The sequence below is a fragment of the Erythrolamprus reginae genome, chromosome 13 (assembly GCF_031021105.1).
Source record: "Erythrolamprus reginae isolate rEryReg1 chromosome 13, rEryReg1.hap1, whole genome shotgun sequence".
Lineage (NCBI taxonomy): Eukaryota > Metazoa > Chordata > Lepidosauria > Squamata > Dipsadidae > Erythrolamprus > Erythrolamprus reginae.
In genome coordinates, this window is record NC_091962.1 from 15,799,478 (window position 1) to 15,819,231 (window position 19,754).

At 50.7% G+C, this 19,754-nt stretch overlaps 1 protein-coding gene across 1 annotated transcript in view; it reads left to right on the forward strand.

Moving 5' to 3' along the window:
* LOC139175483 (putative PIP5K1A and PSMD4-like protein) overlaps positions 1–18,092 on the forward strand; it is a 40,584-nt gene extending 22,492 nt beyond the window's left edge. The window contains 14 exon segments of the mRNA XM_070766608.1: positions 46–175; positions 1,616–1,681; positions 2,089–2,176; positions 2,944–3,117; positions 6,151–6,251; positions 7,403–7,543; positions 7,740–7,854; positions 8,869–8,955; positions 11,474–11,542; positions 12,502–12,717; positions 13,727–13,835; positions 15,583–15,714; positions 15,841–15,908; positions 17,695–18,092. Of these exon segments, the coding sequence (XP_070622709.1) occupies positions 46–175; positions 1,616–1,681; positions 2,089–2,176; positions 2,944–3,117; positions 6,151–6,251; positions 7,403–7,543; positions 7,740–7,854; positions 8,869–8,955; positions 11,474–11,542; positions 12,502–12,717; positions 13,727–13,835; positions 15,583–15,714; positions 15,841–15,908; positions 17,695–17,862 (1,664 nt within the window). The 3' untranslated portion in view covers positions 17,863–18,092.
* The last annotated feature ends 1,662 nt before the right edge of the window (positions 18,093–19,754 follow it).

Below are 19,754 nucleotides of genomic sequence, written 5' to 3' on the forward strand. Positions count from 1 at the left end.
TTTAAAAAACTGCAGCAACGATTCCCCTCCGTTCCCCTTCCTCAGGTTCCCAGCTGGGGCGCCCCGACTTGCTCCCCCACACGCCCCCCGTCGAAGAGGCCAACAGCGACTCGGCAGCCACTACCTTGTCCACTTCTTCGCTGGGCAGCCCCGGGCACAGCTCTCCAGCCAATCGGTCAGTTGCTGCTCCCGACAAGGCCAAGGTTTCCCCGGGGGGGCGGGGGGTCCCTGGGGTGCCCGGACAGGGGGCAGAATGGCCTTGTCCACCCTGTGGGGAGATTTCGGAGGGCTGCTTCATTGGGGGAGGGGAGGGGGGGAGATAGGCCTGGGGTTCCGTCTGTGTTAGCATCCCACAATGAGGTCAAAGCCAATGTTAGAATACCAAACTTCAAGCAGAGCACATGTGGCAGTGGTGGTTGTATACATGAGATTAACCAGCATCTACAGTCATACATGTCCAATTCAAGCAATCATATACAGTTCTTAACACACAGCACTAACCATTGATATTACAGACAGTTCCACACAAGACCATAATGCAACCCATTGACCAATGGTTCACACACAGCACGTACTTGGACCAATATTTATCACACAGCAATATATTCATATAGTATAGGACAGCGGTCCCCAAACTACGGGCCACAGGCGGCCCACTAAGGCCATTTCTCCGGCCCACCGGTGAGTGACAAGAGCACAGGGAAAAGAGAGAGAGAAAGAAAAGGGAAAGAGAGGGAGGGAAGGAGAAGTGGAGAGGAAGGAAGGATGAAATGAATGGAGGGACAGAGGAAGGAAGGACTGTTTTGGGGGTGGGGGTGTAATTTTTTAAATTTTTTCTCTCAACATACATTCCAACAACACAGTGTACCCTCTAATTTTCCATGAACAAAATGCGGTATTTTGTTAGTAACTAATATCAATCATCAAAAAAGTTGCAAAAGTTTTTTTTTCTAATTTTGTCATCCAGTTACATTCATTTTTTAAATTAAACTTCCTCCTTAATGTTCCTTCAAAAAGTGCAACACCCATTATATTTCTAACTTATTAACCGTTATGAATTTCATATATGAATTTCAGACCTTCTCCCCCCTCTAAATAGCACGTTCCCGTTTTGTTTTTTGCTTTATAATAAGGGATGTGCATTGTGCATAGGGATTTGTTCATAGTTTTCTTTTATAGTCTGGCCCTCCAACAGTCCCAGGGACAGTGAACTGGCCCCCTGTGTAAAAAGTTTGGGGACCCCAGGTATAGGACATAGTACACAATATATTATTAGCACACAGCAATATATTCATATAGTATAGGATACAGTACATAGTGTATTATTAGTACACAACAATATAGCACACAGCAGTATAGAGTCTTCGGAGAGGGGCGGCATACAAATCCAAATAATAAATAATAATAAATAAATTACAAAGACTAACTGCAGTAGCCACCAACAACCAACAATACAGTGCAACACAACAGAGATCAGCACATCTGTCTCCCTTTTGTGGCCAATTGCAGCCCGAGCCCTTCAAGTCCCACTGGGCCATTTCCTCCAAACACGCATTGCTGGTTAGGTCACCCATTGACCCACCCAACGCTCTCGTCCCCTCTTTTCTCCCTACAGCTCAATGGGGGCAGAAGCGGCCCCACCGGACACCCCCAAGGACCCAGCTGTCTTCCATCTGGAAAGGTGAGTGGGGGGGGGGAAGACTGGAGACCCCCACCCACCCACCCAAGGTCAGAGATCTGAGAGTTTGCCAGATCAGACGAGTTGCCCACGGAGCTCGATAGTCCAGGATGCTTACAAGTAGGGTTCTTGATGGCACCTGGGGGTGGGTGTAGGGGTTGTGTTTTGTGGTACAGGAGCAGGACACCCTGTGTGTGTGTGAGAGAGAGATCTCCTCTTGGTCTCCCCTCTCCCCGAGCTCATCTCCGCCCCAAATAGCTTAAGGCGAACCACGTGGACAGCTGTGGCTTTTGGGCAAGGATGTTCCAAGGGCCACCAAAGACCAGTTCGGTCCAGTTTGAGGTTTGGTGGAGGCGCCCCCCCCCCCTTCCACTCATCCTCTGCTTCTCTCTCTTCCCCCCCCCCTCCAGTGCTCCCCCCAGCCCTTCAGTCACCGAGCAGCCTTCGGAGGTGATGATGCAGCAACTGGGGGATTTGGCCGAAACAGAGATCAACTGCGTGAGTCTCTTTCCTTCCTTCCTTCTCAGCCCCCTCCCCTGCTTTGGGTGGGTATTTTGGGGGGGGGGGGTCCGACAGCAGCACCCTGATCTGACCCTCCATCCTTCCTTCCTTCCTTTTTTTCCTCTTCCAGTGAAAGTGCCAGCCCCCCCTCCAAGAGCGGAAATTCTTCTCTACACTCTCTTTGCGGCAGGGGTGGGTGGGTGGGTGGACCAGCCCCCCCCCCCCTTGGAACTGCTGACGCCACAAACTCCTTTGAACTGAGCAGACTGAAAGAGGAGGCCCAGGGGGGGTCCCCTCAGCCCCCCCCCCCACCAGCTCCAGGGGCACAGGGGCTCGTGGAAAGCATCCAGCCCCCCCACCCCCCCAGCCTGGGCGGAGGAGACAGAGCGGCCCAGCCTGGGGGGCTTCGCAGGAGAGGGGGGGTTACTGGCATAGCACCCCCCCCCCCCAATGACCATTCCATACTCGCTTCCTCCTCATGGGAGGGGGGCTGGGAGTGGAAAGGGATGTTGTCCATTTGGAGAAGATCCGAAAAAGAGAAAAGTCATTTTTTTAGTTTCCTAAAGTACAGCCATGGTTCTTCTCTCCTGCATTGTCATTTTGGGCGGGGGGGGGGTCTTATTTTTTTTTGAAAGGCAGCTGGCTAAGGCCAGGATGTGGGGCGCGGGGGGGGGACGGACAACAGAGACCCCTGTTTTCAGAGCTGTATCGTGGTGGATGATGGGTCAGGAGACCCCCACACCCATCTCTCCCTCCCCCCAAAGACATTTGTGACCCTCATTGGGCAGCCCAGGCTAGATTTCTGGACCTCCCCAGAACGATGGGTGCCGGAGTCCTGGCAGGGCTGCTTCGCTCCATGCTGCCAAGCCCACTGGTTTTCCCGGTGGTTTTTAGTATTGCACCAACGGACCAAACCTCCCGGGGGCCTTGTGGTGGCAGTGGGAGATTTCAGTATTAAAGCCCCTTTGGAGAAGCTTCTTAAAAGGAAAAAGGCTTCAGGCTTTTCCAGCCTCCGACCTCCCTTCTCTGGCTAATAACCTTTTTTTTTTTTAAAGAATCCTTTGGTGCAGACGGAGGGGTGTTTCTTGCCCCCCACCCCTTTCAAGTTGCATTCGGAGGTGGCCACTTGGCTCCATACACCAAGCACGGGTTTTCCTGGCCCCCTGAAAATAGGAAGAATCCTTGGGAGTGGTTTTTATCCCAGGTGTTGTCAGGAGGGACACATCACTGCCTGGGAGGAGAGAGAATATAGATTTTTCTTCCTGTAATTTGGGAGGAGAGTCAGCAAGGAAGGGGGGAAAATATGTGTTCCCGGTGGGGTTTTAATAGGTATTTTTGGGGAGCGTTTTAACGTCCAAGAGCCCAGCGTTGAACGTCGGCTGCAGAGGAGGACAACTCAGTCCTCAAAATGAAGGTGACACCAGGGTAAATCAACGGCCAAATATTTTATTTTTGGAGAAAAGGATTTGAAAAGGGGAACAGGGGGCATCCGTTGGGTCTCAGACAATCCTGTGTAATCTCCGAGGATTCCCCGTGAGAGCCCCCCCTCCATTTGCATGTATGTGGGCCAAGGAGGGGGGGGGTCTTTGTTAAACTCGAGCCTTTCAATCTCCCCTTTAAAACTGTTACATACATGTTAAGGGAAATGTCTACATTAGACTGGGCTTGGAAGTGTCCTGCCACAAACGTTTGTAATTTATAAACTTCTATTTCAAGTCCGGCTTTGGTCGTGTCTCTCTCTCTCTCTCTTCGCCCCCCCAGGGAAATCGACTTTCGGACTGCATCAACGGCATTGTAAATTGAGGGGCAGGGGGGTTTTGAGGGGGGGGGGGAGAAGAGTGGTTATGGACTTCGGAGGGGGGCACAAAGTGGGAACTGATTGCAGATTGGAAGCCCCTCAAAAAATAGAGGTGTGTGAGCTCACAGTGTGGTGCCTCTGTTGATGCTCTGCATCATGGGACAATCTCCGACTTTGTTCATTATTATTATTATTATTATTATTATTATTATTATTATTATTAAAGTTATATGCCGCTCCTCTCCAAGGACTCGGGGCGGCTTACATCATATAAAAAACATAGAAACATAGAAGATGGACGGCAGAAAAAGTCCTCCTGGTCTGTCTAGTCTGCCCTTATCCTGTTTCCTGTATTTTATCTTAGGATGGGTCTATGTTTATCCCAGGCATATTTAAATTCAGTCACTGTGGATTGATCAACCACGTCTGCTGGAAGTTTGTTCCAAGCATCTACTCCTCTTTCAGTCAAATATTTTCTCATGTTGCTTTTGATATTTCCTCCAACTGACTTCAGATTGTGCCCCCTTGTTCTTGTCTTCATTTTTCTATTAAAAACACTTCCCTCCTGAAATCCAATGATTAAAAAACTATAACTAAACCCCCCCCCCCCCTATCTTAAAAAGCAATCATTACTATACAATCATAACCACACATAATGGTCAGAGAAGGGGATACATTAATTGTTCCATGCCTGGCGCCATAGATAAGTCTTCAGGGACTTGCGGAAGGCGAGGAGGGAGGGGGCAGTTTGAATCTGGGGGGAGTTGATTCCACAGGGCTGGGGCCGCCACAGAGAAGACTTCCCCTGGGTCCCACCAGGCATTGTTTAGTCGCCGGGACCTAAATCGGCTGTGGGGCCTAATCGACCGCTGGGATTCGTGTGGCAGAACTCCTAGACCAGTGATTTGATTTAATTCAATTTATTCGATTCATAAGCTGCCCGTCTCCAAACAGGCTCTGGGCAGTGTAGGATAAAAACAGTATACAATGAATAAAGGCAGCAAGCCCATGTTTTTAAGGCCTTTTGGAAAGGGAGGGGCATTGGGAATCTCCGGGGGAGTTTTTTGCTTGAATGCCAAAGGGATTTACATATATGCCTCCCCTCTCCAGGAACTCTGTGCATGTAGACTATATCTTTATTTGACCCCCCCCCCCCTTTAAATAGAATTTATTAATTTCCAGTCTCTTTTACAAAAACAATAATACAATAAATACAAAAAGTGATTCTGCATTATTATTTATTAGATTTGTATGCCGCCCCTCTCCGAAGACTAGGGGCGGCTAAGATAACAACAATATAAAAAGACAATGTGAACAAATCTAATATTAAAAACAATCTAAAAACCCCCAATTTAAGAAACCACTCATACATACAAACATACCATGTATACATTCTATAAGCCTAACGGGAAGAGAAATTTCAATTCCCCCATGGCTGAGACAGAGGTGGGTTTTAAGGAGCTTGCGAAAGGCAAGGAGGGTGGGGGCAACTCTGATCTCTGGGGGGAGCTGGTTTCACAGGGTCGGGGCCACCACGGAGAAGGCTCTTCTGGGTCCCGCCAAACGACATCGCTTAGTCAACATCGCCTCCCAATCCCGAAGGACTCGGGGCGCCTTACAACAGTCTAAAATTACAAAAGGCGATAAGAAGAAGTCAAATATAAAAGCTAAACTATAGAAATCTTAATTAAAAACCCTAGTAACTAACCTGTCAACACGCATACATATAAAATTCATGCAATCTGAGTATGAGGTGGCGCAGCGGGTAGAGAGTGCGGCATTGCAGGCCCGACTGCTAGATCTGCAGGTCAGCGGTTCAAATCTCCCCACCGGCTCAAGGTGGACTCCGCCTTCCATCCTTCCGGGGTGGGTCAAAGAAGGACCTGCATTGTGGGAGAAATATGCTGGCTTTAAAAAAAAAAATGCTATTGCTAACATGTAAGCCGCCTAAGAGTAAGAAGGGCGGCATTAAAAAAAAAATCGAATAAATAATAAATAAATAAATAAATATGGCCGTGATAGCTGTTGAATTCATGGCCCTCATGCCACAAAGTCGGCGCCTGCGCGTTCCGCCCACGGAAGCCACTGCGCAGGCGCCAAGATAACCCCTCCCGACATGCCCCGCGCCGTGGACCTGCCAAGAAGAGCGGCGCTGATTGGTGGCGGGAGGTAGCGGCCGGTCGGCCGGAGAGGGCAGAGGCCGGAAGCCGAGTCGGGGGGCGCCGGTGGGGCGAGCAAAGGGGCCGCGATGGTGCTGGAAAGCACGATGGTCTGGTGAGCGTCGGGGGGGGGGGGCGAGGGGGCCGGCGGGGGAGGGGCAGGAGCGGAAGAAGGGGCGGGGGAGGGTTTCCCTGAGTCATGGCGGGGAGTGGGGGGCGCCGGAGGGGGGGAGGGGCGAAAGGAGGGGTGGGGGAGGGGGTTCCCTGTGGGGGGGGGCGGACCCCCTTTCTTCTCTCACGCGGGGGGGGGGGGCAGAGGAAGGTTTCCATGAGTCACGGCGAGGGCTGGGGGCGCCCTATTAGGGGGAGGGATAGGGGAGGGTTTCCCTGAGTCATAGTGGGGGCTGGGGGCGCGGGAGGGGAAGGAGGGGGGTGGGAGTCCCCTGGGAGGGGAGGGTCCCCCTTTCTTTTCCCCCACGGTGGGAGGGTTTCCATGAGTCATGGCTGGGGCTGGGGGCTGCAGAGTGGGGGGAGGGGCCCCCTTTTTCCTTCCCCGCGGGGTGGGGTGGGGGAGGGTTTCCCTGAGTCACGGCTGGGGGCTCCGGGTGGGGAGTGGTCCCCTCGGGGGTGGACGGCCTCCCTAACTTCTTCCCCACAGTGGAAGGTTCCCCTGAGTCATGGTGGGGGCTGGGGGCACCGGAGTGGGGGGAGAGGTCCGCTGGGGGGACGCCCCCCTTCTCCCCTGCAGGATGGAGTGGGGGAGGGGGTCCCTTGGGAGGGGCAGGGTCCCTCTTTCTTCTCCCCCACGGGGGGGGGAGGGCTTCCCTGAGTCACGGCTGGGGGTGGGGGCTCCAGGGTGGGGGAGAGGTCCCCTCAGGGGGGACGCCCCCCCTTCCTTCTCCCACGCATGGGGGGCGGGGGAGGGTTCCCTTGTCATAGGGGGCTGGGGGGAGAGGCAAGAGGGGGTGGGGAAGGGGATCCCCTTGGGATGGTCGCCCCCCTTCCTTCTCCCTTGTTTGTAGGGCAGGAGAGGGTTTCCCTGAGATGGAGTGAGGGGAGGGGAGAGGAGTGTGGACCCCTTCCTTCTCCCCCACTTTGGGCATGGGAGCAGGGGGAGGGGAGAGGGCTGGGGGGATGGCCTTCCTTTCTTTTCTCCCATGGTGGGGATCTCTGGGGTTTTTCCCCCAAGGCGGGAGGGGAACACAGCCTCCCCCCCAAGTGGCCCCTCTCTAAGCCCCCCCGCCTCCCCCTTCCCTCTATCCTCAGTGTGGACAACAGCGAGTACATGCGCAACGGGGACTTCCTGCCCAGTCGCCTGCAGGCGCAGCAGGATGCCGTCAACATCGTCTGCCACTCCAAGACCCGCTCCAACCCGGAGAACAACGTGGGGCTCATCACGCTGGCCAAGTGGGTCCCTCGGACGCCCCTCCTGGCCTTGGAGGGGGTGGGATGGATGACCTTCGGGGGGGGGGCTGGGAGTCTATAACGCCCTCCTGCCTAGTCTCCTCCCCTCTGCCTTTATCCCCACCTGCTCATCCTACCTTTCCGGGATCTCCCTGGGGTCTCCTTTATTTTTTTTAACCTTGGCTGGTTTGCGTCGCAGCAACTGTGAGGTGCTGACCACCCTGACGCCGGACACAGGCCGGATCCTGTCCAAGCTGCATTCGGTGCAGCCCAGAGGGAGGATCACCTTCTGCACCGGGATCCGAGTGGCTCACGTAAGTCTCCCCCCTCCTGTAGCCCAGGTCTCTCCCCATGCAGAGTCTTGCCTTGACTGTGCCTACTGGGATCTCCTAGACATAATAATAATAATAACAACAACAACAACAACAGAGTTGGAAGGGGCCTTGGAGGTCTTCTAGTCCAACCCCCTGCTTAGGCAGGAAACCCTACACCACTTCAGACAAAAGGTTATCCAACATCTTCTTAAAAACATCCAGTGTTGGAGCCTTCACAACTTCTGTTCCACTGATCAACCGTTCTGACTGTCAGGAAATTTCTCCTTAGTTCTAAGTTGCTTCTCTCCTTGTTTAGTTTCCACCCATTGCTTCTTGTTCTGCCCTCACGTGCTTTGGAGAATAGCTTGACTCCTTCTTCTTTGGGGCAACTCCTGAGATACTGGAAGGCTGCTATCGTGTCTCCCCTGGTCCTTCTCTTTCTTTCTTTCTTTCTTTCTTTCTTTCTTTCTTTCTTTCTTTCCTTTCTCTTTCCTTCCTTTCTTCCTCTTTTGCTTTGGAGAATAGCTTGACTCCCTCTTCTTTGGGGCAACCCCTGAGATACTGGAAGGCTGCCATTATTGTCTCCCTGGTCCTTTTCTTCATTAAACTAGACATAAACCCAGTTCCTGCCACCGTTCTTCATATGTTTGAGCCTCCAGTCCCCTAATTCTCTTCTCTGCCTTCCTGCCAATCAGCTTCAAACTCTGTTGGGAGAATTGGCCCTGGACTCATGGTTGGGGGCCACCACCACACGAGGAAGTGTATTAAGGGGTTCGCGGCATTAGGAAAGGCTGAGAACCCCTGCAGTGAACGAAGGGTTGGGGAGGGGTGGACATTCTAGGCAGCCCCACTTTCCAAACCTGGCAGGGGTTTGCCGAGAGGGTCTCCTTTCGCCCTTCTTGGGCGTTGACGCAGAGATCCCAGCCAGGGCCGAGCAGAAATGGGGGTGGGTGGTGGGGGTGGAAGGGGGCCACCACCCCGCCCTTAAAAAAAACCCCGTTCCTTCCTTTCCAGCTGGCTCTGAAGCACCGCCAGGGGAAAAACCACAAAATGCGCATCATTGCCTTCGTGGGGAGCCCCGTGGAAGACAACGAGAAGGATGTGAGTGGCACAAAAGGCAAAGTACGACCAGGGGTTTCCAACACGTAGAAGCCACACTCCCCAGAGAGAGAGAGAGAGAGAGAGTCTCCAAATTATTTATATTTATTTATTCTTTGTAGTTTGTTTATTTATTTATTGGATTTGTATGCCGCCCCTCTCCGGAGACTCAGGGCGGCTCACAGCAATAATAAGACAGCATATAATAATAATCCAATACTAAAAACAATTAAAAACCCATTATTATAAAAACCAAACATACATACAGACATACCATGCATAAAATTGTAAGGGCCTAGGGGGAAAGAGTATCTCAGTTCCCCCATGCCTGGCGGCAGAGGTGGGTTTTAAGCAGCTTACGAAAGGCAAGGAGGGTGGGGGCAATTCTAATCTCTGGGGGGAGTTGGTTCCAGAGGGCCGGGGCCACCACAGAGAAGGCTCTTCCCCTGGGTCCCTGCTGCTCACTCCAATAAGGATTCTCAGATTGGCTAACAGTGGTGAAATTCAGCAACAACAAAAATGCAGCAATAAATAAATTTCTAAAATGCTGCAGAACTAACAGCATGTAACAAAATCAACCCCCCCCCCCCGAGATTCGTGCTGCCCCCCACCCTCCTCGCCTTCCGTAAGAGTCTGAAGACTCATTGATGCCGCCAGGCCTGGAGCCATTAGATTCTTGCCCCCTGGCCAGTGAACATGTCGAGAGAAAGGGGAGTACAGTGATCCCCCGTTTATTGCGTCCCCAACCATTGCGAACAGGGTACTTCGCGATTTTTCAACCCGGAAGTCAAAATACCATCTACGCATGCGTGCCCGTTTTTTCTATGGGCACGCATGCGTAGATGGCAACCGGGAGATCAGCTGCTGGGCGGCTTCCCTGGGTCTTCCCCCTCTTGCTGGCGTCAGCGAGGAGTTTCCCCACCGCCCACGCAAACTCCTTGCTGCCGCTCGCCCGCCCTTCGCCTGCCCACGCCGTTCGCTCCCCCTCTTGCTGGCGGGAGGGCGAGAAGCCCTCCCCAGCACCCGCTCGCCCGCCCTTCGCCGCTCGCCCGCCCTTCGCCCTGGCCGCTTCTTCCCAGCGGAGAAATTCTAGCCCCCACCTGGTCCCGCCCGATCCTCCTCCCTGAGGCAGCTCGCCCTCCCATGGCCGCTTCCTCCACCCTCCATCGCAAGCCCTCGCCACCGCAGCCAACGCGCGCTGCGATCTTCAAGCCCGGCTCCTCTCGGCCCAGCATCCCGGGCCAAGCGGCTGCCTTCCGTGACTGAGCCTGGCTGGCCCGGAAGATCGTAGCGCGCGTTGGCTGCAGCGGCGAGCGAAGCCAAGCAGGCGCGCCGTTCTCCGCTGACTCCTAAAGCGGGGAAGTTCGCCCGGAGTCAACGGAGAACGGCGCAACTGTTTTAAAACGATTGGAGCTTTCCAATGAGTCCCGAAGACAAACGGCAAACTTCCGCGTTTGTCTTCGGGACTCATTGGAAAGCCGCGCGGGTGTTTTAAAACATCCCCGCCGACATGGGGGGCTTGCTAGCACCCCCCCAAACCCGGGTTGGGGGTTCGGGGGGGTGCTAGCGAGCCCCCCATGTCGGCGGCGACGTTTTAAAACAGCCGCCCCGCCCCCAATCTTCGGCTCCTCGCTAGCGCTGCGGAAGTAAAAACACCATCTGCACATGCGCAGATGGTGTTTTTACTTCCGCAGCGCTACTTCGCGAAAACCCGCTCGTTGCGGGGGGTCCTGGAACGGAACCCTCGCAATGAGCGGGGGATCACTGTATATGGAATGATTAGGGAGGAGGGGGTTTATGCTTTTTGGGTGTTTTAGATTTTTAATTAATTTAATTGGATTCAAGGTATTGTTTATTATATGTTGTGAGCCGCCCTGAGTCCTTGGAGAGACGGGCTACAAAAATGGTGGAAGGTCTTAAGCATAAAACTTCTCAGGAAAGACTTCAGGGACTCCATCTGTCTAGTCTGGAGGACAGAAGGAAAAGGGGGGACACGATGGAAACATTTAAATATATTAAAGGGTTAAATAAGGTCCAGGAGGGAAGTGTTTTTAATAGGAAAGTGGGCACAAGAACAAGGGGACACAATCTGAGGTTAGTTGGGGGGAAAGATCAGAAGCAACGTGAGAAAATATGATTTTACTGAAAGAGGAGTAGATGCTTGGAACAAACTTCCAGCAGACGTGGTTGGTCAATCCACAGTCACTGAATTTAAACAGGCCTGGGATAAACATAGATCCATTGTAAGATAAAATACAGGAAATGGGATAAGGGCAGACTAGATGGACCAGGAGGTCTTTTTCTGCCGTCAATCCTCTAGGTTTCCATGAGAGGGGTGGCCTAGAAATCCAATTAATAAAACAATAAATAAAATAAAATAAAGACAAATCACCCCGCATTCCTTCCCCCCTGTAGCTGGGATTCCTTAGGATTTTCCCAAAGGGATTTTCCTATCCAGGGTTCATCCTGCTATCCCCCCCCCCCCCCTTTCAAGCACTCCAAACGCCTCTTTTATTTACAGCTGGTGAAACTGGCCAAACGTCTGAAGAAGGAGAAAGTCAACGTGGACATCATCAACTTTGGAGAAGAGGTGAGGGGACCCCCAAGGTTTTATTCGTTTGTTTATTATTAGCATTGGGAGAGACCTTGCAGGTCATCTAGTCCAACCCACTTCTGGTGCAGGACACCCTCCATCACGCTGGTCCAATAGCCGTCCATTCGTTGCTTGAAGGTCACAAGTGTTGGGTCATTCCCTTTTTTTAAAATAACTTTTTAATGGGGTTTTAGTTTTTAGATAATGTTCGAGTTCTTTTTCATCCCTTTGTATCTATTTATATTGTATTTTTTATTATTGTTATAAGCCGCTCCGAGTCCTCCAGGATTGGGCGGCATGGAAGTCGAATTAATGAATTAATGAATAAATAATTAAATTCACCGCCTCTGCGGGCAATGTCTGTCCCACTGGCCGATCGCTCTGACCGTCAGAAAGTCCCTCCTTAGTTCCAGGTTGAATCTCTCCTTGGTCAGCTTCCAACCGTTGCTCCTTGTCTGGCCTTCTGTTGCTTTGGGAAATAATGTGACCCCCTCCTCCCTGTGGCAGCCCCCAAAGTATTTGTAGACTGCTATCCTGTCCCCCCCTGGGCCTCTTCTTTGCCCAGATCCTGGTGTGTTTTAGTTTCTAGTCCCTTTATTCATTCTGGTTGCTCTCTCCTGCCCTTTTTCTGGAGCATCGATGTCTCTTTTGTAGTGTGGTGACCAGAACTGAATGCACTACTCCAGGTGTGGCCTAACTAGTGGTATTAGCACCTCCCTTGTCTTGGAGTGAATTCCTCTCTTGATGCAGCTCAAGATTGTGTTGGCTTTTTTAGCCACCGCTGCACATTATTGGCTCATGTTTAGTTGGTTGTCCACAAAGATTCCAAGATCTCTCACGCATTCGCTGGTTTTCGCCCAGTTTGCATGTGTGTTTTGGGGTTTTGCAAGTCAGGTTGTTGGGGGTGATGATTTAATCTCCCCAACCTTCCCTCTTTCCCTCCCTTGGATCTCTAGGAGGCCAACACCGACAAGCTCACGGCGTTCATCAACACCCTGAATGGCAAAGATGGCACCGGTTCCCATTTGGTCACGGTGCCTCCTGGGCCGAGTTTGGCCGACGCCCTCATCAGCTCCCCCATCTTGGCCGGAGAGGGAGGGGCCATGCTGGGCCTGGGGGCGAGCGACTTCGAGTTTGGCGTGGATCCCAGCGCTGACCCGGAGCTGGCATTGGTAAGGGGGGCCGGGGGGGGGGCTCTGGAAGTCTGCTTTCTCCAACTCCCTGAAAGTCTTGAGTTAACTATGAATTACTGTATTTTTCAGAGTATAAGACGCACATTAGTTTTTGGGGAGGAAAATAAGGAAAAGAATTTGCTCACTAGATATTCATCTGGCCAGCAATCTGGTCAATTTCAGCACATTATTTTATCCCCTGGTTAGAAAAATAAACTTTATTGGGAGAGAGTAACCACGAAAGAGCTTGCAAGCCAGTAAGAGAACATTGTGAGCACCTGGGAAGAAACATTTGGAGCAAGTAGAGCAGTGGAAAAAACCCTGCAAAGACTTAGGGCTTGGAAAACTTAGCAGAGAATAACAATGAAAGAGCTTGCAAGTTGGGAAGAGCTGGGAACATCGTTAGCACCTGGTGAGGGCTGGAAAGAAACATCTGGAGCAAGTAAAGCAATGAGAAAAAACTCTAGAAAGACAAGGTCTGGAATACATTCTTTGCAGAGAGAAACAATGAAAGAGCCTGCAAGCTGGCAAGAGCTGGGAACATCGTTAGAAACAGGTTAAGGATGGAAAGAAACTTACTCGGAGCAAGTTAGAGCAATGAAAACTAAACCTCTGCAAAGACTTAGGGCTTGGAAAACATTCTTTGCAGAGATAAACATTGAAAGAGCCTGCAAGGTCAGAGCTGGGAAGATGGTCAGCACTTAGTTAGCGCTGGGGGAACCCCCCCCCCCCAAGCTACATTCAGAGTAATAAGACGCACCTGAATTATCAGCCTCTTGGGGAGGGAAAAGGGTGGGTCTTAAATTCTGAAAAATACGGTTGTAAGGCAAAGGCCCCGAACCTTGGCTGCTTTACGACCTGTGGACTTCAAATCCCAGAATCCCCCCCAGCCGGATGGGCCTCTTGGGGAATTCTGGGAATTGAAAGTCCACCAGTCTTAAAAGTTGCCACGGTGTAAGTTTGGATGGGGAAGGGGCCGCTGATGTTTTCCTCTGCCCCCCCCCCCCAGGCCCTCCGAGTATCAATGGAAGAACAACGACAGCGGCAGGAGGAGGAGGCTCGTAGGGCGGCTGCCGCTTCTGCTGCCGAGGCTGGGATTCCCACCACGGGTGGGGACGGTAAGAGGAGGGGCTGGCAGGGGAGGAGGGTGGGGGGCACCCACTTCTTTTCCTTTGAGGCCCCCAGTTTTCTTCATTTCTGAGCAACCCAGAATTGGACCCTTGTTGTGCATTCAAAACGGGACAAACTAACATTGTGGCTTTTATTATTATTATTATTATTATTATTATTTATTAGATTTGTATGCCGCCCCTTTCCGTAGACTCTGCTCAAAAGAATAAAGGGAAACACTCAAAATAACCCATCCTAGATCTAAAATGAATGAAATATTCTCATTGAATCCTTTGTTCTGTACAAAGTTGAATGTGCACCACAACATGTGTGAAATTGACTGTCGGTCAGTGTTGCTTCCTAAATGGACAGTTTGATTTCACCAAAGTTTGATTTACTTGGGAGTTATATTGTGTTGTTGAAGGGTTCCCTTTACTTTTTTGAGCGGTGTATATTCTGTATTCTATATTCCTCAAAAGAACAAAGGGAAACACTCCAAATAACCCATCCTAGATCTAAAATGAATAAAATATTCTCATTAAATCCTTTGTTCTGTACAAAGTTGTACCCAACAGCAGGTGAAATTGACTGTCAATCAATGTTGCTTCCTAAGTGGACAGTTTGATGTCACCAAAGTTTGATTTACTTGGGAGTTATATTGTGTTGTTGAAGTGTTCCCTTTATTTTTTTTTTGAGCGGTGTATTTACAATCAGCCAAGGGGGTTAATATGTGTGTATGTGTGTGCGTTTGTCTTTTTGTTCATGTTTTTCTTAATAGTTTGTCCTTTTTTTGTTGTTGTTTTTTCTCCCCCCTGTAATTATTTTTTTTGGAATTTGTATTTTAACTTTCTTTTTAAAAAAATAATCTATTTTACTGAAAGAGTAGTAGATGCTTGGAACAAACTTCCAGCAGACGCGGTTGGTAAATCCACAGTGACTGAATTGAAACATGCCTGGGATAAACCTAGATCCATCCTAAGATAAAATATACAGGAAATAATATAAGGGCAGATGAGATGGACCATGGGGTCTTTTTCTGCCGTCAGTCTTCTAGGCTTCTATCTTTATTGAGTTTCTATATATAAAAATAGGGTAGAAATAAAAGAAATGAACAAACAAACAGACAAAAGGAACAACATATAAACAGTGTATTCTGTTGTTGAAGTGTTCCCTTTATTTTTTTGAGCAGTGTATTTAAACAGGGAAAACGGAATTATCAGGGAAATCGGCGGTTCAGGAAATATCGGAATTATCAAGGAATTCGTGAAAAAAACCAGAATAATTTTTTTTGGGGGGGGGGGAACCAAACTGTATTAAAATGTTTAAAATCAGGGGAAAATAATGTTTTTTAAAAAACGGACTGTGGTGCCTGGCAGAGTCGAGCAAAAATGAGCGTAACTGTGGCCACAACTTGCTTCCTCGGCTATCGATATTTCTCCACGGCTTATTCTGTGCTTTAACTGGATCGTAAGTGACAGGGAAATATCAGGGAAATTTCAAAATGCTTTTCCCCCCCTGGACACCCTGATAAAAAACATATTCAAGTATTTTAACTTTCTGAACGGAATAATTTAAACAACAGCCAAACCCTGGTTCTCTTCGGCTGGATGGCAGGCGGAATTAAAGTCTCCAAACTCAAAATGGTCAAGCATTTGCAGCCGCTGGGAAAAGCTGTGAAATAGTCTTGTTTGACCCTCGCTCGGGGCAGCTTTGGAGCCCCCCTCCCAACGTGCTCCCCTGTTTTCTGTGTTTCAGATTCAGACGATGCCCTGTTGAAAATGACCATCGGGCAGCAAGATTTTGGCCGGGCCGGCCTGCCTGACCTCAGCACCATGACCGAAGAGGAGCAGATTGCCTACGCTATGCAGATGTCTCTTCAGGGGGCAGGTGAGCTGCGAGGAAGTGGGGGGGCAGGCTGGCGCAATTCCATCGGGGGGGCCGCAGAGGAGCTTGACCAGTGAAACACAGTTGGCCACCAATCTCTTTTTTCTCTCTCTCTTTCTCTCACTCCAGAATTTGGGCAAGGCGAGTCGGTGGAGGGGGAGAGCTCGGCTGACATGGACACGTCCGAACCTGCCAAGGTTTGAGTTTTGTGGGGGCTAAGCTGGGCTTGAAGGGGGCAGCACTGAAGACAGGAAGGGGCCTCTGCTTGGGGGTCTCCTGAGGCAGGATGTCCCCCAGGGTCCATTGCAGCTCGGGGAAAGAAATTTTTTAAATTTTTAAATGAAAAGCAGGAAGAGGGAGATTGTGATCCCCTTATATAGAGCGCTGGTGAGACCCCATTTGGAATAATACTGTGTCCAGTTCTGGAGACCTCAGCTACAGAAAGAGATATTGACGAAATTGAACGGGTTCAAGGATGGGCTACAAGAATGGTGGAAGGTCTTAAGCATAAAATGTATCAGGAAAGACTTCATGGACTCCATCTGTAGAGTCTGGAGGACAGAAGGAAAAGGGGGGACAGGATCGAAACATTTCAATATGTTAACCTTAAATAAGGTTCAGGAGGGAAGTGTTTTTATGTTTATGTTTATTTAGATTTGTATGCCGCCCCTCTCCGCAGACTCGGGGCGGCTCACAACAAAGTGCAAAAAATACAATTTACAACAAATCTAAATTTCTACTAAAAACATTTTAAAAACCCCATTTCTAAACACATATACATACACACATACCATTCATAAATTGTATATGCCCGGGGGAGATGTCTCAGTTCCCCCATGCCTGACGACACAGGTGGGTCTTAAGGAGCTTACGAAAGGCAAGGAGGGAGGGGGCAGTTCTAATCTCTGGGGGGAGTTGGTTCCAGAGGGTCAGGGCTGCCACAGAGAAGGCTCTTCCCCTGGGGCCCGCCAACCGACATTGTTTAGTTGATGGGACCCGGAGAAGGCCAACTCTGTGGGACCTAATTGGTCGCTGGGATTCATGCAGCAGGAGGCGGTCTCGGAGGTATTCTGGTCCGATGCCATGAAGGGCTTTAAAGGTCATAACCAACACTTTGAGTTGTGACCGGAAACTGATCGGCAACCAATGCAGACTGCGGAGTGTTGGTGTAACATGGGCATACCTGGGGAAGCCCATGACTGCTCTCGCAGCTGCATTCTGCACGATCTGAAGTTTCCGAACACTTTTCAGAGGTAGCCCCATGTAGAGGGCGTTACAGTAGTCGAACCTCGAGGTGATGAGGGCATGAGTGACTGTCAGCAATGAGTCCCGGTCCAGATAGGGAAGGGAACCCAAGAACAAGGGGCCACAATCTGAGGTCAGTTGGGGGAAAGATCAGAAACAATGGGAGAAAATATGATTTCAATGAAAGAATAGTAGATGCTTGGAACAAACTTCCAGCAGACATGATTGGTCAATCCACAGGAACTGAATTGAAACCTGCCTGGGATCAACCTCCTAAGATAAAATATACAGGAAATAGTGTAAGGGCAGACTGGATGGACCAGGAGGCCTTTTTCTGCCGTCCATCTCCTGTGTTTCTGATAGCAACTATGGTATAATGTAAGGAGAAGATCAAAAGGAATAATAATATAATAATAAAATAAAAGTCGCCAATGACAGCGATGTAGAAAAAGGGAAATTCTGGCACGGTGTGTTACCTTAATGGGGGTTTTAGTGCTTTTTAAAATTATTAGATTTGTTCTTACATTGTCTTTGTTATTGTTGTGAGCCGCCCCAAGTCTTCGGAGAGGGGCGGCATACAAATGTTATTATTAATAATAATAATAATAATAATAATAATACCTGGGCCTCGAACACCTGGTTTCAGGAGGGTGGAGGGACTCTCATTGTGGCCTGTTCCCTAATCCCAGATTTACCCAGCCCTGGTTTGTTGTGACGTCCATCCCCTCCCTCCCTCAGGAAGAAGACGACTACGATGTCATGCAGGACCCCGAATTCCTCCAGAGCGTCTTGGAAAACCTGCCCGGGGTGGACCCCAACAACGAGGCCATCCGCAACGCCATGGGGTCCCTGGCCTCCCAGGCCTCCAAGGACAGCAAGGAGAAGAAGGAGGAAGAGAAGAAATGAGGGGGGGGGGTTGGGGGGGGGAGTCCGAATCCCCCTCCCCACCCTTCGTGCCCATACACCTCGCAGGTCGCGTGGGCCTGGTGGCCTTCGGTTCCCCTAATCTTTCTGGGCTTGTCTGTCTGCAGGGGGGTGTTGTCCTGGAGGGTGGGGGGCAGTGGGCGAGGGGGGGGTGTCCTTTTCGCATTTTGCTTCGGGTTCAAACAGTTAATAAAACCCTTAAATTTTCTCCATACGGGGCGTCTTTCTTTGCAGCAGGCACCTAACGTGTCCTGTGAGCCTCCCGTCTCTGCGATGGGCGGAGGGAGGTCAACGAGGGAAATTTCAGCCCTGCGTAATTGGAGGAACGGTCAGCTTCTAAACCTCTGTCCAGACCTGACCCTCCCCAGGCTCCCGGACCCTCGTCTCTTAGATGCCCCCAGAGAGAATTGGAGCAAAAACCTTGAAACGGCCCTCTCCTGTAACCACGATCGCTGCCGATTATAAAACACCGTGTGGCTTACACCAGCGAGTCCAGTGGTACCTCTGCCTTTGAACGCCTCTACTTATGAACGTTTCTAGATAAGAACCGGGTGTTCAAGATTTTTTGGCCTCTTCTCAAGAACCATTTTCCACTTACAAACCCCAGCCTCTGAAAATGTAACCAGAAAAGGCAGGGAGAAGCCTCCATGGGGCCTCTCTAGGAATCTCCTAGGAGGAAACAGGGCTGGAAAAGGTGGGGAGAAGCCTCCATGGGGCCTCTGTAGGAATCTCCTAGGAGGAAACAGGGCTGGAAAAGGTGGGGAGAAGCCTCCATGGGGCCTCTCTAGGAATCTCCTAGGAGGAAACAGGGCTGGAAAAGGCAGGGAGAAGCCTCCATGGGACCTCTGTAGGAATCTCCTAGGAGGAAACAGGGCTGGAAAAGGCGGGGAGAAGCCTCCATGGGGCCTCTGTAGGAATCTCCTAGGAGGAAACAGGGCTGGAAAAGGTGGGGAGAAGCCTCCATGGGGCCTCTGTAGGAATCTCCTAGGAGGAAACAGGGCTGGAAAAGGTGGGGAGAAGCCTCCATGGGGCCTCTCTAGGAATCTCCTAGGAGGAAACAGGTGGGCAGAAGCCTCTGTGGGGCCTCTCTAGGAAGATGGATCATGGATGGGATTAAGCTTTGTTGAGGCTGTTGCAGCCATGATGACCCACTGCTATTTTTTAATTAAACGTTTAAAGACCAGTGGCTGCGAACAGGCCTTTCTGGCCTTCTCCGCTCCTCCCCACGTCCCCCCAAAAGAGTGGGGGAACTTGAGGGTTTTTCTTAAAGCCGAATCACATTCTCCAGACCAAATCCTTCCACGTTCTCTCTTCTTTATTAAGTGCTACAAATCCGGCGATTTCTAAAGGCCACGTTGGGGTGGAAGACGGTCTCTGTCTTGTGGGTTGCCTGCCCCAGCCGTGGCGCCGTCTTCCGTGGCAGGGAGAAACGGAGGGATCCCTTCTCCTAAGTAGCCCTGGTTCTCGGAGAAGCCACTGCGGAAAGGAGTGAGAAAGACGGAAGGGTGGTTGGTCTGGCTCCCTTGGAATGGATGGAAGGAAGGAAGGAAGGAAGAAAAGAAGAGAAAGAAGGAAGGAAATAAAAGGAAGGAAGGAAAGGGTTAGGACAAATAGCCTTGCGTTCCCCCTCATCTGGGACGCAGAGGGAGGCCTCCTTTGGCCATCCGTGCAACTTACCATGGCCTTCTCCTTCACAGTATTAATTTATGATTGTGCCATTGTCACAATTGTCTGCCTGCAGGACCTTCTTATATAGCTGGCACCATTATAGGTGCCTGCTTGTTTTATCTGAGCCAGTCTTCATCTCTTGGGTGACCTCTTGGATTTCTTAGGACTGGGCAAATACCTGACTTTAGGGAAGCAGCGGACCATAC